Genomic DNA, 16,130 nt, shown 5'->3' with positions numbered 1-16,130 from the left:
TATATGACAAAACATCTTGTCTGAAACCAAAAGGTCTAGAGCTAAGATATTTGCATTAACATTGATATATTAACATTGGCAAGTGGTGAGCAATTTAGGGCCATTATGACCCTCTTGTTTTTATTTTGTGTGAAATGCATGTTTCAATGATACATCATCAAATTAACGTGAAAATGTGACAGAAAATGCTTTATTTAGACGTTCAAAGTTGCTGTTTGGTGTTCGTTCATAAAATACACAGCCTAACTTAAAACATGTGAGCTAGTCCTTTTAAAGCCAGTGGAGGTGTTGACAGACTCAAGCTTTTGTGGTATTGGATGCTTCCAAGGGATTACCACGTCCAGAATGTATTCAAGCTCCCTCACGCTTCGATTGTGTTATACGATTGTCCTTGACTATACCATGAACGCCCTTGACCATACCACGAATGCTCTTCACCATACCACAGTACGGTTGGAACACAATTTGACGAAGATTAGAGGGTCCAAAACGAAATTGTGAATATTTGTTTATGTTTTATGCATTTAGTTTTAGCCATGAAAACATTTCTGGCCATAAAAAGACCAGCATTAATGAGAATATTGTCAATAACATTATCACAAAATGTGCACAAAAGGCATGTATATATATAGTTCAAAATAATTATAATATGTTTATAAATAAATAATCACAATAAACGAAAAAAAATCTGAATGTCTATCACATAATTACTCGTATGGATGGAAATACATAGATTTATATGTACACATATAAATGTACAGGAACAGCGTTTATCACATATAACTTTATAGTAATACTTGTTATTTTAATGCAGAAGCATAAATAATAAATTATTGAATCAAAACTGAACAAATTGATTATTAGCATAAATTATGAACTAAATATAAATAGAAAAGTGAAAGAAATGCATAAGTAATGAACTTCTGCACAACATTAAAATATTGTAAACCATAAACAGTTTTCTAAAGCTTTGCATATTATGTGCGCAGGTCTTTTGCCCTGTACACGAAAACAGTCTGGATGAACACAGACTCTACAGACTTGTGGTTTGTGTGTCTATCACATAATTAATTGTATGGACGGAAATACATAGATTTATATGTACACATATAAATATACAGGAACAGCGTTTATCACATATAACTTTATAATAATGTTTGTTATTTTAATGCAGAAACATAAATAATAAATTATTGAATCAAAACTGAACAAATTGATTATTAGCATAAACTTTGAACTAACATTTGTAAACCATAAACAGTTTTTTAAAGCTTTGCATATTATGTGCACAGGTCTTTTGCCCTGTACACGAAAATAGTCTGGATGAACACAGACTCTACAGACTTGTGGTTTCACAAGTGTTCGGGGTTTTTTTAATAACATTCATTATCTTACTAGTCGGCAGTATAGCAAGTGCACTACAATAATAATGCACCAATATAACAATAAGAACACACTTGACCTTTTAAATAAAGGAAGTATAAATCACAATGAAACATACGGATAAAGCACTTTTTCTGCTCATAAAAAATGAAAAATGACTAGACATTGTTTGTAACGGTGTCTTTAAAATCAGTCAGTCAGCCGCTATTGACTAATTGAAACATGAAAAATAACTGCCGTCAACATTCACTGGCTGTGGGTACTTCTTCGTGCATAGATAAGGGGGAGGCAACTTCTCGAGACGGACCTGGCTCAGGCTTGTCGCCGGAACCAGCAGCAATGTTTTCACTATTCGCCACCTGATAAACAAAAGTACGAATTTAAAGTCATTTTATTTTCCAAAATTAATGTTAGTTGATCTCAGTCATAGATTCAAAAACAAAAATATGAATGTCAATGAATATGTCTGACCAATGCTTTGCTAAAAAGAAAAATAATGTGTGTTCGTACCTTGGGTATTTTTGACGCAAATTTAAAAGCATACACGTATACAGCTACGGTTACAGCGGCCACTGTGACAGCTCCGACTGACCCTACCGTACCCACCAGAACGAAGGTTGCTGTAATGGATGTTTTTGTAACAATTTTATCTCCATTTGAAGACGAAATTAAAAACAATGTTCGACGCAATGCATGATATTGTATTATTTTAAAACATTGACCATTGTACTATTGTAAATTATCGATTGAAACTATTATAATATGTTTTAAATTGACGAAGTAACTGGACCAATTACCAATTAATAAAATATCTAAACAAAACAAATAACCTAAACACTACCAAATGCACTTCAATACTTACAGGAAATTGAGTTTTTGTCATTATTCTTTGATAGTCCTTTAAATTTCTCCAAAATGGTTGTTGCATCACTGTTGTTAAGCGTTGTTGTGACAGTAGAAGGCCCTGTTGTACTGCTGGATCCTGTTGTTAAGACAGTGGAAGGCTCTGTTGTACTGATGGTCCCTGTTGTTGAGACAGTGGAAGGCCCTATTGTACTGATGGCTCTTGTTGTTGAGACAGTGGAAGGCCCTGTTGTACTGCTACTCACTGTTGTCGATACAGTAGAAGGCCCTGTTGTACTGATGGTCCCTGTTGTAGAGACAGTAGAAGGCCCTGTTGTACTGATGGCTCCAGGAGTTGAGACAGTAGAAGGCCCTGTTGTACTGCTGCTCTCTGTTGTTGAGACAGTAGAAGGCCCAGTTGTACTGCTGGCTCCTGTTGTTGAGACAGTGGAAGGCTCGGTTGTACTGCTGGTCACTGTTGTTGAGACAGTAGAAGGCCCAGTTGTACTGATGGCTCCTGTTGTTGAGACAGTGGAAGGCCCTGTTGTACTGCTGGTCACTGTTGTTGAGACAGTAGAAGGCCCTGTTGTACTGCTGGCTCCTGTTGTTGAGACAGTGGAAGGACCCTTTGTACTGCTACTCCCTGTTGTTGAGACAGTGGAAGGCCCTGTTGTACTGCTGGTCACTGTTGTTGAGATAGTAGAAGGCCCTGTTGTACTGCTGGCTCCTGTTGTCGAGAAAGTGGAAAGCCCTATTGTCCTGCTGCTCTCTGTTGTTGAGACAGTGGAAGGCTCTGTTGTACTGCTGGCTCCTGTTGTTGAGACAGTAGAAGGCCCTGTTGTACTGCTGGTCCCTGTTGTTGAGACAGTGGAAGGCCCTGTTGTACTGATGGCTCCTGTTGTTGAGACAGTGGAAGGCTCTTTTGTACTGCTGGCTCCTGTTGTTGAGACAGTGGAAGGCCCTGTTTTACTGATGGCTCCTGTTGTTGAGACAGTGGAAGGCTCTTTTGTACTGCTGGCTCCTGTTGTTGAGACAGTGGAAGGACCCTTTGTACTGCTACTCCCTGTTGTTGAGACAGTGGAAGGCCCTGTTGTACTGCTGGTCACTGTTGTTGAGATAGTAGAAGGCCCTGTTGTACTGCTGGCTCCTGTTGTCGAGACAGTGGAAAGCCCTATTGTCCTGCTGCTCTCTGTTGTTGAGACAGTGGAAGGCTCTGTTGTACTGCTGGCTCCTGTTGTTGAGACAGTAGAAGGCCCTGTTGTACTGCTGGTCCCTGTTGTTGAGACAGTGGAAGGCCCTGTTGTACTGATGGCTCCTGTTGTTGAGACAGTGGAAGGCTCTTTTGTACTGCTGGCTCCTGTTGTTGAGACAGTGGAAGGCCCTGTTTTACTGATGGCTCCTGTTGTTGAGACAGTGGAAGGCTCTTTTGTACTGCTGGCTCCTGTTGTTGAGACAGTAGAAGGTCCAGTTGTACTGTTGGCTCCTGTTGTTAAGACAGTAGAAGGCCCTATTGTACGGCTGATCTCTGTTGTTGAGACAGTAGAAGGCTCAGTTGTGCTGCTGGCTCCTGTTGTTGAGACAGTGGAAGGCCCTGTTGTACTGCTGGTCCCTGTTGTCGAGACAGTTGAAGTCCCTGTTGTTCTGCTGCTCTCTGTTGTTGTGACAGTGAAAGGCCCTGTTGTACTGCTAGATCCTGTTGTTGAGACAGTGGAAGGCTCTGTTGTACTGATGGCTCTTGTTGTTGAGACAGTGGAAGGCCCTATTGTACTGATGGTCCCTGTTGTTGAGACAGTGGAAGGCCCTATTGTACTGCTGGCTTCTGTTGTTGAGACAGTGGAAGGCCCTGTTGTACTGCTGGCTCCTGTTGTTGAGACAGTGGAAGGCTCTGTTGTACTGATCGCTTCTGTTGTTGGGACAGTGGAAGGCTCTACTGTACTGCTGGCTCCTGTTGTTGAGACAGTGAAAGGCCCTGTTGTACTGCTGCTCTCTGTTGTTGAGACAGTGGAAGGCTCTGTTGTACTGCTCGCTCCTGTTGTTGAGACAGTGGAAGGCTCTGTTGTACTGCTGGCTTCTGTTGTTGAGACAGTGGAAGGCCCTGTTGTACTGCTACTCACTGTTGTCGAGACAGTAGAAGGCCCTGTTGTACTGATGATCCCTGTTGTAGAGACAGTAGAATGCCCTGTTGTACTGCTGGCTACAGGTGTTGAGACAGTAGAAAGCCCTGTTGTGATGCTGCTCTCTTTTGTTGAGGCAGTAGAAGGCCCAGTTGTACTGCTGGCTCCTGTTGTTGAGACAGTGGAATGCCCTGTTGTACTGCTACTCACTGTTGTCGAGACAGTGGAAGGCTCTGATGTACTGCTGGCTCCTGTTGTTGAGACAGTAGAATGCCCTGTTGTACTGCTGGCTACAGGTGTTGAGACAGTAGAATGCCCTGTTGTGATGCTGCTCTCTTTTGTTGAGACAGTAGAAGGCCCAGTTGTACTGCTGGCTCCTGTTGTTGAGACAGTGGAAGGCCCTGTTGTACTGCTGGCGCCTGTTGTTGAGACAGTGGAAGGCTCTGTTGTACTACTGGCTCCTGTTGTTGAGACAGTGGAAGGCTCACTTGTACTGCTGCTCTCTGTTGTTGAGACAGTGGAAGGCTCAGTTGTACTGCTGGCTCCTGTTGTTGAGACTGTGGAAGGCTCTGTTTTACTGCTGGCTCCTGTTGTTGAGACAGTAGAAGGCCCTGTTGTACTGCTGCTCTCTGTTGTTGAGACAGTGGAAAGACCTGTTGTACTGCTGACTCCTGTTGTTGAGACAGTGGAAGGCCCTGTTGTACTGCTGGCTTCTGTTGTTGAGACAGTGGAAGGCTCTGTTGTACTGCTCGCTCCTGTTGTTAAGACAGTGGAAGGCTCTGTTGTACTGCTGCTCTCTGTTGTTGAGACAGTGGAAGGCCCTGTTATACTGCTGCTCTCTGTTGTTGAGACAGTGGAATGCTCTGTTGTACTGCTCGCTCCTGTTGTTGAGACAGTAGAAGGCCCTGTTGTACTTCTGATCTCTGTTGTTGAGACAGTGGAAGGCCCTGTTGTACTGCTGACTCCTGTTGTTGAGACAGTAGAAGGCTCTGATGTACTGCTGGCTCCTGTTATTGAGACATTGGAAGGCACTGTAGTACTGCTGGTTCCTGTTGTTGAGACAGTAGAAGGCCCTGTTGTACTGCTGCTCTCTGTTGTTAAGACAGTGGAAGGCTCTGTTGTACTGATGGCTCCTGTTGTCAAGACAGTGGAAGGCTCTGTTGTACTGCTGGCTTCTGTTGTTGAGACAGTAGAAGGCTCTGTTGTACTGCTGCTCTCTGTTGTTGAGACAGTAGAAGGCCCTGTTGTACTGCTGCTTCCTGTTGTTGAGACAGTAGAAGGCTCTGTTGTACTGATGGCTCCTGTTGTTGAGACAGTGGAAGGCCCTGTTGTACTGCTGGTTCCTGTTGTCGAGACAGTAGAAGGCTCTGTTGTAATGCTGACTCCTGTTGTTGAGACAGTAGAAGGCCCTGTTGTACTGCTGGTCCCTGTTATTGGGACAGTGGAAGGCTCTGTTGTACTGCTGGCTCCTGTTGATGAGACATTGGAAGGCCCTGTTGTACTGCTGGCTCCTGTTGATGAGACATTGGAAGGCCCTGTTGTACTGCTGGCTCCTGTTGATGAGACATTGGAAGGCCCTGTTGTACTACTGACTCCTGTTGTTGAGACAGTAGAAGGCCCTGTTGTACTGATGACTCCTGTTGTTGAGACAGTAGAAGGCCCTGTTGTACTACTGGCTCCTGTTGTTGAGACAGTAGAAGGCCCTGTTGTACTACTGCTCCCTGTTGTTGAGACAGAAGAAGGCCCTGTTGTACTACTGCTCCCTGTTGTTGAGACAGTAGAAGGCCCTGTTGTACTACTGACTCCTGTTGTTGAGACAGAAGAAGGCACTGTTGTACTCCTGCTCCCTGTTGATGAGACAGTGGAAGGCCCTGTTGTACTGCTGGCTCTTATTGTTGAGAGAGTAGAAGGCCCTGTTGTACTGCTGACTGCTGTTTTTGAGACAGTGTAAGGCCCTGTTGTACTGCTGACTCCTGTTGTTGAGACAGTAGAAGGCCCTGTTGTACTGCTGACTCCTGTTGTTGAGACAGTAGAAGGCCCTGTTGTACTGCTGGCTCCTGTTGTAGTGACAGTAGAAGGCCCTGTTGTACTGCTGACTCCTGTTGTTGAGACAGTAGAAGGCCCTGTTGTACTGCTGACTCCTGTTGTTGAGACAGTAGAAGGCCCTGTTGTACTGCTGACTCCTGTTGTTGAGACAGTAGAAGGCCCTGTTTTACTACTGACTCCTGTTGTTGAGACAGTGTAACGCCCTGTTGTACTGCTGACTCCTGTTGTTGAGACATTAGAAGGCCCTGTTGTACTGCTGACTCCTGTTGTTGAGACAGTAGAAGACCCTGTTGTACTGCTGACTCCTGTTGTTGAGACAGTAGAAGGCACTGTTGTACTGCTGATACCTGTTCTTGAGACAGTGGAAGGCACTGTTATAATGCTGGCTCCTGTTGTTGAGACAGTGGAAGGCCCTATTGTACTGCTGACACCTGTTGTTGAGACAGTAGAAGGCCCTGTTGTACTGCTGACTCCTGTTGTTGAGACAGTGTAAGGCCCTGTTGTACCGCTGACTCCTGTTGTTGAGACAGTAAAAGACCCTGTTGTACTGCTGACTCCTGTTGTTGAGAAAGTAGAAGGCCCTGTTATACTACTGCTCCCTGTTGTTGGGACAGTGGAAGGCGCTGTTGTACTGCTGCTCTCTGTTGTTGAGACAGTGGAAGGCCCTGTTGTACTACTGCTCTCTGCTGTTGAGACAGTAGAAGACCCTATTGTACTGCTGATACCTGTTGTTGAGACAGTGGAAGGCCCTGTTGTACTGCTGACACCTGTTGTTGAGACAGTGGAAGGCACTGTTTTACTGCTGATACCTGTTGTTGAGACAGTGGAAGGCACTGTTGTAATGCTGGCTCCTGTTGTTGAGACAGTAGAAGGCCCTGTTGTACTGCTGCTCTCTGTTGTTGAGAGAGAGGAAGGCCCTGTTGTACTGCTACTCTCTGTTGTAAAGACAGTAGAAGGCCCTGTTGTACTGCTGCTCTCTGTTGTTGAGACAGTGGAAGACCCTGTTGTACTGCTGGTTTCTGTTTTTGAGACAGTAGAAAGCTCTGTTGTACTGCTGGTTCCTATTTTTGAGATAGTGGAATGCCCTATTGTTCTGCTGCTCTCTGTTGTTGAGACAGTGGAAGTCGCTGCTGTACTGCTGGCTCTTGTTGTTGAGACAGTGGAAGGCTCTGTTGTACTGCTGACTCCTGTTGTCGAGACAGTGAAAGGCCCTGTTGTACTGCTGCTCTCTGTTGTTGAGACAGTAGAAGGCTCTGTTGTACTGCTGGCTCCTGTTGTCGAGACAGTGGAAGGCTCTGTTGTACTGCTGCTCTCTGTTGTTGAGACAGTGGAAGGCCCTGTTGTACTACTGGCTCCTGTTGTCGAGACAGTAGAAATCCCTGTTGTACTGCTGACTCCTGTTGTCGAGACAGTGGAAAGCCCTGTTGTACTGCTGGCTCCTGTTGTCGAGACAGTGGAAGGCTCTGTTGTACTGCTGCTCTCTGTTGTTGAGACAGTGGAAGGCCCTGTTGTACTACTGGCTCCTGTTGTCGAGACAGTAGAAGGCCCTGTTGTACTGCTGACTCCTGTTGTCGAGATAGTGGAAGGCCCTGTTTTACTACTGGCTCCTGTTGTTGTGACAGTGGAAGGCTCTGTTGTACTGCTGCTCTCTGTTGTTGAGACAGTGGAAGGCCCTGTTGTACTACTGGCTCCTGTTGTCGAGAAAGTAGAAGGCCCTGTTGTACTGCTGACTCCTGTTGTCGAGACAGTGGAAGGCCCTATTGTACTGCTGGCTCCTGTTGTAGTGACAGTAAAAGGCCCTGTTGTACTGCTGACTCCTGTTGTCGAGACAGTAGAAGGCCCTGTTGTACTGCTGACTCCTGTTGTTGAGACAGTAGAAGGCTCTGATGTACTGCTGGCTCCTGTTGTTGAGACAGTAGAAGGCTCTGATGTACTGCTGGCTCCTTTTATTGAGACAGTAGAAGGCTCTGATGTACTGCTGGCTCCTGTTGTTGAGACAGTAGAAGGCTCTGATGTACTGCTGGCTCCTGTTGTACTGCTGGTTCCTGTTGTCGAGACAGTGGAAGGCTCTGTTGTACTACTGCTCCCTGTTGTTGAGACAGTGGAAGGCCCTGTTGTACTGCTGGCTACTGTTGTTAAGACAGTGGAAGTCCCTGTTGTACTGCTGCTCTCTGTTGTTAAGGCAGTGGAAAGCCCTGTTGTACTGCTGGCTCCTGTTGTTGAGACAGTGGAAGGCTCTGTTGTACTGCTGCCTCCTGTTGATGAGACAGTGGAAGGCCCTGTTGTACTGATGGCTGCTGTTGTTGAGACAGTAGAAGGCCCTGTTGTACTGCTGACTCCTGTTGTCGAGATAGTGGAAGGCCCTGTTTTACTACTGGCTCCTTTTGTTGTGACAGTGGAAGGCTCTGTTGTACTGCTGCTCTCTGTTGTCGAGAAAGTAGAAGGCCCTGTTGTACTGCTGGCTCCTGTTGTCGAGAAAGTAGAAGGCCCTGTTGTACTGCTGACTCCTGTTGTCGAGACAGTGGAAGGCCCTATTGTACTGCTGACTCTTGTTGTCGAGACAGTGGAAGGCCCTGTTGTACTGCTGACTCTTGTTGTCGAGACAGTAGAAGGCCCTGTTGTACTGCTGACTCCTGTTGTCGAGACAGTGGAAGGCCCTATTGTACTGCTGGCTCCTGTTGTAGTGACAGTAAAAGGCCCTGTTGTACTGCTGACTCTTGTTGTCGAGACAGTGGAAGGCCCTGTTGTACTGCTGACTCCTGTTGTTGAGACAGTAGAAGGCTCTGATGTACTGCTGGCTCCTGTTGTTTTGACATTAGCAGGCCCTGATGTACTGCTGGCTCCTGTTGTTGAGACAGTAGAAGGCTCTGATGTACTGCTGGCTCCTTTTATTGAGAAAGTAGAAGGCTCTGATGTACTGCTGGCTCCTGTTGTTGAGACAGTAGAAGGCTCTGATGTACTGCTGGCTCCTGTTGTACTGCTGGTTCCTGTTGTCGAGACAGTGGAAGGCTCTGTTGTACTACTGGTCTCTGTTGTTGAGACAGTGGAATGCCCTGTTGTACTGCTGGCTCCTGTTGTTAAGACAGTGGAAGGCCCTGTTGTACTGCTGGTCTCTGTTGTTAAGACAGTGGAAGGCCCTGTTGTACTGCTGCTCTCTGTTGTTGAGACAGTGGAAGTCCCTGTTGTACTGCTGCTCTCTGTTGTTAAGACAGTGGAAGGCCCCTTTGTACTGCTGGCTCCTGTTGTTGAGACAGCGGAAGGCTCTGTTGTACTGCTGACTCTGGTTGATGAGACAGTGGAAGGCCCTGTTGTACTGCTGGATCCTGTTGTTGAGACAGTAGAAGGCCCTGTTGTACTGCTGCTCTCTGTTGTTAAGACAGTGGAAGGCCCTGTTGTACTGATGGTCTCTGTTGTTAAGACAGTGGAAGGCCCTGTTGTACTGCTGGCTTCTGTTGTTGAGACAGTGGAAGGCCCTGTTGTACTACTGGCTTCTGTTGTTGAGACAGTGGAAGGCCCTGTTGTACTGCTGGCTCCTGTTGTTGAGACAGTGGAAGGCTCTGTTGTACTGGTGGCCCCTGTTGTTGAGACAGTGGAAGGCCCTGTTGTACTGCTGGTTCCTGTTGTCGAGACAGTAGAAGGCTCTGTTGTAATGCTGACTCCTGTTGTTGAGACAGTAGAAGGCCCTGTTGTACTGCTGGTCCCTGTTATTGAGACAGTGGAAGGCTCTGTTGTACTGCTGGCTCCTGTTGATGAGACATTGGAAGGCCCTGTTATACTGCTGGTTCCTGTTGTCGAGTCAGTTGAAGGCCCTGTTGTACTGCTGGCTCCTGTTGTTAAGACAGTGGAAGGCCCTGTTGTACTGCTGGTCTCTGTTGTTAAGACAGTGGAAGGCCCTGTTGTACTGCTGCTCTCTGTTGTTGAGACAGTGGAAGTCCCTGTTGTACTGCTGCTCTCTGTTGTTAAGACAGTGGAAGGCCCTGTTGTACTGCTGGCTCCTGTTGTTGAGACAGCGGAAGGCTCTGTTGTACTGCTGGCTCCTATTGATGAGACAGTGAAAGGCCCTGTTGTACTGCTGGCTCCTGTTGTTGAGACAGTGGAAGGCTCTGATGTACTGCTGGCTCCTTTTATTGAGACAGTAGAAGGCTCTGATGTACTGCTGGCTCCTGTTGTTGAGACAGTGGAAGGCTCTGATGTACTGCTGGCTCCTGTTGTACTGCTGGTTCCTGTTGTTGAGACAGTGGAAGGCCCTGTTGTACTGCTGATACCTGTTGTTGAGACAGTGGAAGGTACTGTTGTAATGCTGGCTCCTGTTGTTGAGACAGTGGAAGGCCCTATTGTACTGCTGACTCCTGTTGTTGAGACAGTAGAAGGCCCTGTTGTACTGATGGCTCCTGTTGTTGAGACAGTAGAAGGCCCTGTTGTACTGCTGCTCTCTGTTGTTGAGACAGTGGAAGGCGCTGTTGTACTGCTGACTCCTGTTGTCGAGACAGTGGAAGGCTCTGTTGTACTACTGGTCTCTGTTGTTGAGACAGTGGAAGGCCCTGTTGTACTGCTGGCTCCTGTTGTTAAGGCAGTGGAAGGCCCTGTTGTACTGCTGGTCTCTGTTGTTAAGACAGTGGAAGGCCCTGTTGTACTGCTGCTCTCTGTTGTTGAGACAGTGGAAGTCCCTGTTGTACTGCTGCTCTCTGTTGTTAAGACAGTGGAAGGCCCCTTTGTACTGCTGGCTCCTGTTGTTGAGACAGCGGAAGGCTCTGTTGTACTGCTGACTCTGGTTGATGAGACAGTGGAAGGCCCTGTTGTACTGCTGGATCCTGTTGTTGAGACAGTAGAAGGCCCTGTTGTACTGCTGCTCTCTGTTGTTAAGACAGTGGAAGGCCCTGTTGTACTGATGGTCTCTGTTGTTAAGACAGTGGAAGGCCATGTTGTACTGCTGGCTTCTGTTGTTGAGACAGTGGAAGGCCCTGTTGTACTACTGGCTTCTGTTGTTGAGACAGTGGAAGGCCCTGTTGTACTGCTGGCTCCTGTTGTTGAGACAGTGGAAGGCTCTGTTGTACTGGTGGCCCCTGTTGTTGAGACAGTGGAAGGCCCTGTTGTACTGCTGGTTCCTGTTGTCGAGACAGTAGAAGGCTCTGTTGTAATGCTGACTCCTGTTGTTGAGATAGTAGAAGGCCCTGTTGTACTGCTGGTCCCTGTTATTGAGACAGTGGAAGGCTCTGTTGTACTGCTGGCTCCTGTTGATGAGACATTGGAAGGCCCTGTTATACTGCTGGTTCCTGTTGTCGAGTCAGTTGAAGGCCCTGTTGTACTGCTGGCTCCTGTTGTTAAGACAGTGGAAGGCCCTGTTGTACTGCTGGTCTCTGTTGTTAAGACAGTGGAAGACCCTGTTGTACTGCTGCTCTCTGTTGTTGAGACAGTGGAAGTCCCTGTTGTACTGCTGCTCTCTGTTGTTAAGACAGTGGAAGGCCCTGTTGTACTGCTGGCTCCTGTTGTTGAGACAGCGGAAGGCTCTGTTGTACTGCTGGCTCCTATTGATGAGACAGTGAAAGGCCCTGTTGTACTGCTGGCTCCTGTTGTTGAGACAGTAGAAGGCTCTGATGTACTGCTGGCTCCTTTTGTTGAGACAGTGGAAGGCTCTGATGTACTGCTGGCTCCTGTTGTACTGCTGGTTCCTGTTGTTGAGACAGTGGAAGGCCCTGTTGTACTGCTGATACCTGTTGTTGAGACAGTGGAAGGTACTGTTGTAATGCTGGCTCCTGTTGTTGAGACAGTGGAAGGCCCTATTGTACTGCTGACTCCTGTTGTTGAGACAGTAGAAGGCCCTGTTGTACTGATGGCTCCTGTTGTTGAGACAGTAGAAGGCCCTGTTGTACTGCTGCTCTCTGTTGTTGAGACAGTGGAAGGCGCTGTTGTACTGCTGACTCCTGTTGTCGAGATAGTGGAAGGCCCTGTTTTACTACTGGCTCCTGTTGTTGTGACAGTGGAAGGCCCTGTTGTACTGCTGCTCTCCGTTGTTGAGACAGTGGAAGGCCCTGTTGTACTACTGGCTCCTGTTGTCGAGACAGTAGAAGGCCCTGTTGTACTGCTGACTCCTGTTGTCGAGACAGTGGAAGGCCCTATTGTACTGCTGGCTCCTGTTGTATTGACTGTAAAAGGCCCTGATGTACTGCTGGCTCCTGTTATTGAGACAGTAGAAGGCTCTGATGTACTGCTGGCTCCTGTTGTTGAGACAGTAGAAGGCTCTGATGTACTGCTGGCTCCTGTTGTACTGCTGGTTCCTGTTGTCGAGACAGTGGAATGCTCTATTGTACTACTGGTCCCTGTTGTTGAGACAGTGGAAGGCCCTGTTGTACTGCTGGCTCCTGTTGTTAAGACAGTTGAAGGCCCTGTTGTACTGCTGGTCTCTGTTGTTAAGACAGTGGAAGGCCCTGTTGTACTGCTGCTCTCTGTTGTTGAGACAATGGAAGGCTCTGTTGTACTGCTGCTCTCTGTTGTTAAGACAGTGGAAGGCCCTGTTGTACTGCTGGCTCCTGTTGTTGAGACAGTGGAAGGTTCTGTTGTACTGCTGGCTCCTATTGATGAGACAGTGGAAGTCCCTGTTGTACTGCTGGCTCCTGTTGTTGAGACAGTAGAAGGCCCTGTTGTACTGCTGCTCTCTGTTGTTAAGACAGTGGAAGGCTCTGTTGTACTGATGGCTCCTGTTGTCAAGACAGTGGAAGGCTCTGTTGTACTGCTGGCTTCTGTTGTTGAGACAGTGGAAGGCTCTGTTGTACTGGTGGCTCCTGTTGTTGAGACAGTGGAAGGCCCTGTTGTACTGCTGGTTCCTGTTGTCGAGACAGTAGAAGGCTCTGTTGTAATGCTGACTCCTGTTGTTGAGACAGTAGAAGGCCCTGTTGTACTGCTGGTCCCTGTTATTGAGACAGTGGAAGGCTCTGTTGTACTGCTGGCTCCTGTTGATGAGACATTGGAAGGCCCTGTTATACTGCTGGTTCCTGTTGGCGAGTCAGTTGAAGGCCCTGTTGTACTGCTGGCTTCTGTTGTTAAGACAGTGGAAGGCCCTGTTGTACTGCTGGTCTCTGTTGTTAAGACAGTGGAAGGCCCTGTTGTACTGCTGCTCTCTGTTGTTGAGACAGTGGAAGTCCCGGTTGTACGGCTGCTCTCTGTTGTTAAGACAGTGGAAGGCCCTGTTGTACTGCTGGCTCCTGTTGTTGAGACATTGGAAGGCTCTGTTGTACTGCTGGCTCCTATTGATGAGACAGTGGAAGTCCCTGTTGTACTGCTGCTCTCTGTTGTTAAGACAGTGGAAGGCCCTGTTGTACTGCTGGCTCCTGTTGTTGAGACAGTGGAAGGCCCTGTTGTACTGCTGGCTCCTATTGATGAGACAGTAGAAGGCCCTGTTGTACTGCTGGCTCCTGTTGTTGAGACAGTAGAAGGCTCTGATGTACTGCTGGCTCCTTTTATTGAGACAGTAGAAGGCTCTGATGTACTGCTGGCTCCTGTTGTTGAGACAGTGGAAGGCTCTGATGTACTGCTGGCTCCTGTTGTACTGCTGGTTCCTGTTGTTGAGACAGTGGAAGGCCCTGTTGTACTGCTGATACCTGTTGTTGAGACAGTGGAAGGTACTGTTGTAATGCTGGCTCCTGTTGTTGAGACAGTGGAAGGCCCTATTGTACTGCTGACTCCTGTTGTTGAGACAGTAGAAGGCCCTGTTGTACTGATGGCTCCTGTTGTTGAGACAGTAGAAGGCCCTGTTGTACTGCTGCTCTCTGTTGTTGAGACAGTGGAAGGCGCTGTTGTACTGCTGACTCCTGTTGTCGAGATAGTGGAAGGCCCTGTTTTACTACTGGCTCCTGTTGTTGTGACAGTGGAAGGCCCTGTTGTACTGCTGCTCTCTGTTGTTGAGACAGTGGAAGGCCCTGTTGTACTACTGGCTCCTGTTGTCGAGACAGTAGAAGGCCCTGTTGTACTGCTGACTCCTGTTGTCGAGACAGTGGAAGGCCCTATTGTACTGCTGGCTCCTGTTGTATTGACAGTAAAAGGCCCTGATGTACTGCTGGCTCCTGTTATTGAGACAGTAGAAGGCTCTGATGTACTGCTGGCTCCTGTTGTTGAGACAGTAGAAGGCTCTGATGTACTGCTGGCTCCTGTTGTACTGCTGGTTCCTGTTGTCGAGACAGTGGAATGCTCTATTGTACTACTGGTCCATGTTGTTGAGACAGTGGAAGGCCCTGTTGTACTGCTGGCTCCTGTTGTTAAGACAGTGGAAGGCCCTGTTGTACTGCTGGTCTCTGTTGTTAAGACAGTGGAAGGCCCTGTTGTACTGCTGCTCTCTGTTGTTGAGACAGTGGAAGGCTCTGTTGTACTGATGGCTCCTGTTGTCAAGACAGTGGAAGGCTCTGTTGTACTGATGGCTCCTGTTGTTAAGACAGTGGAAGGCGCTGTTGTACTGCTGGCTTCTGTTGTTGAGACAGTGGAAGGCCCTGTTGTACTACTGGCTTCTGTTGTTGAGACAGTGGAAGGCCCTGTTGTACTACTGGCTCCTGTTGTTGAGACAGTGGAAGGCTCTGTTGTACTTGTGGCCCCTGTTGGAGACAGTAAAGGCCCTGTTGTACTGCTGGTTCCTGTTGTCGAGACAGTAGAAGGCTCTGTTGTAATGCTGACTCCTGTTGTTGAGACAGTAGAAGGCCCTGTTGTACTGCTGGTCCCTGTTATTGAGACAGTGGAAGGCTCTGTTGCACTGCTGGCTCCTGTTGATGAGACATTGGAAGGCTCTGATGTACTGCTGGCTCCTGTTGTAGTCGGTAGACCAAAGTTTGTCCGAGTGATAACTCAACAATCCCTGGACCTATTGTCATCAAACTTGACGTGTAGGTAGGGCCTGACCAGTAGATGACCCCTATTAATTTTGGGGGTCATCAGGCCAAAGGTCAAGGTCACAGTGACCTTGAATGATAAAAGGTTGTCAGAGTAATAACTTGATAATGCCTACAGCCATAGCCCTCAAACTTGGCTTGGAGGTTGGGCTTGACTAGTAGATGACCCTATTGATTTAAGGGGTCATCGGGCCAAAATGTCAAGGTCACAGTGACCTTGAAGGCAAACTCAACAATTCCTTGACCTATGGTCATAAAACTTGACATGAAGGTTGAGCCTGACCATTAAATGACCCCTATTGATTTTGGGGGTCATCGGGCCAAAGGTCAAGGTCACAGTGACCTTTAATGCAAAAACGTTAACAAAGCTTCTCCCAGTGACATCTCAATAATGCCTGGACCTATGATCATCAAACTTAAGATGGAGGCTTGGTCTGAGCAATAATGACCCCTTTAGAATTTAGGGGTCACTGGGTCAAATGTCACAGTGACCTTGAATGATAAAAGGTTATCCGGGCAATAACTCGACAATGCCTGCACCCATGGCCCTCAAACTTGACTTAGAGGTTTGGCCTGACCAGTAGATTCAGAGAGCCCTTGAATGATAAAAGGTTGTCCAAGAGATAACTAACAATGCCTGCACCCATGGCCCTCAAACTTGACATTTAGGTTGAGGGTGACCAGTTGATGACCCCTATGGATTTTGAGGTCATAGAGGATAAGGTCATGGTCATAACTCATATTCATCATTAAAATTTTGTCATATTTACTTATTCCCCGCTGCTAAGAGGATACAAATATCAGTCATCAACTGAACATGATTTAAAACTGTACGTACCTAATGTCCTCACACTTTGAATGGTCATTATCAATG

The 16,130-nt window shown here is 47.3% G+C and overlaps 1 protein-coding gene across 1 annotated transcript; it reads right to left on the bottom strand.

Annotated features, from left to right (window-relative positions):
* Nucleotides 1–206: 206 nt before the first annotated feature.
* On the bottom strand, nucleotides 207–13,703 carry LOC128238035 (mucin-22-like; the record flags this gene model as incomplete). The annotated part of the gene is made up of 15 exons (XM_052953602.1): nucleotides 207–1,742; nucleotides 1,894–2,003; nucleotides 2,246–5,263; nucleotides 5,724–5,893; nucleotides 6,140–6,271; nucleotides 6,734–6,817; nucleotides 7,397–7,613; nucleotides 8,423–8,599; nucleotides 8,766–9,102; nucleotides 9,387–9,533; nucleotides 9,765–10,187; nucleotides 10,314–10,796; nucleotides 10,860–11,323; nucleotides 11,441–12,181; nucleotides 13,199–13,703. Coding segments are annotated over 15 exons (7,128 nt in total), but the record flags the coding sequence as incomplete, so codon positions are not given.
* Nucleotides 13,704–16,130: the final 2,427 nt, after the last annotated feature.

The sequence above is a fragment of the Mya arenaria genome, chromosome 6 (assembly GCF_026914265.1).
Source record: "Mya arenaria isolate MELC-2E11 chromosome 6, ASM2691426v1".
Taxonomy (NCBI): domain Eukaryota; kingdom Metazoa; phylum Mollusca; class Bivalvia; order Myida; family Myidae; genus Mya; species Mya arenaria.
This window is presented reverse-complemented; position numbering and strand designations above follow the sequence as displayed.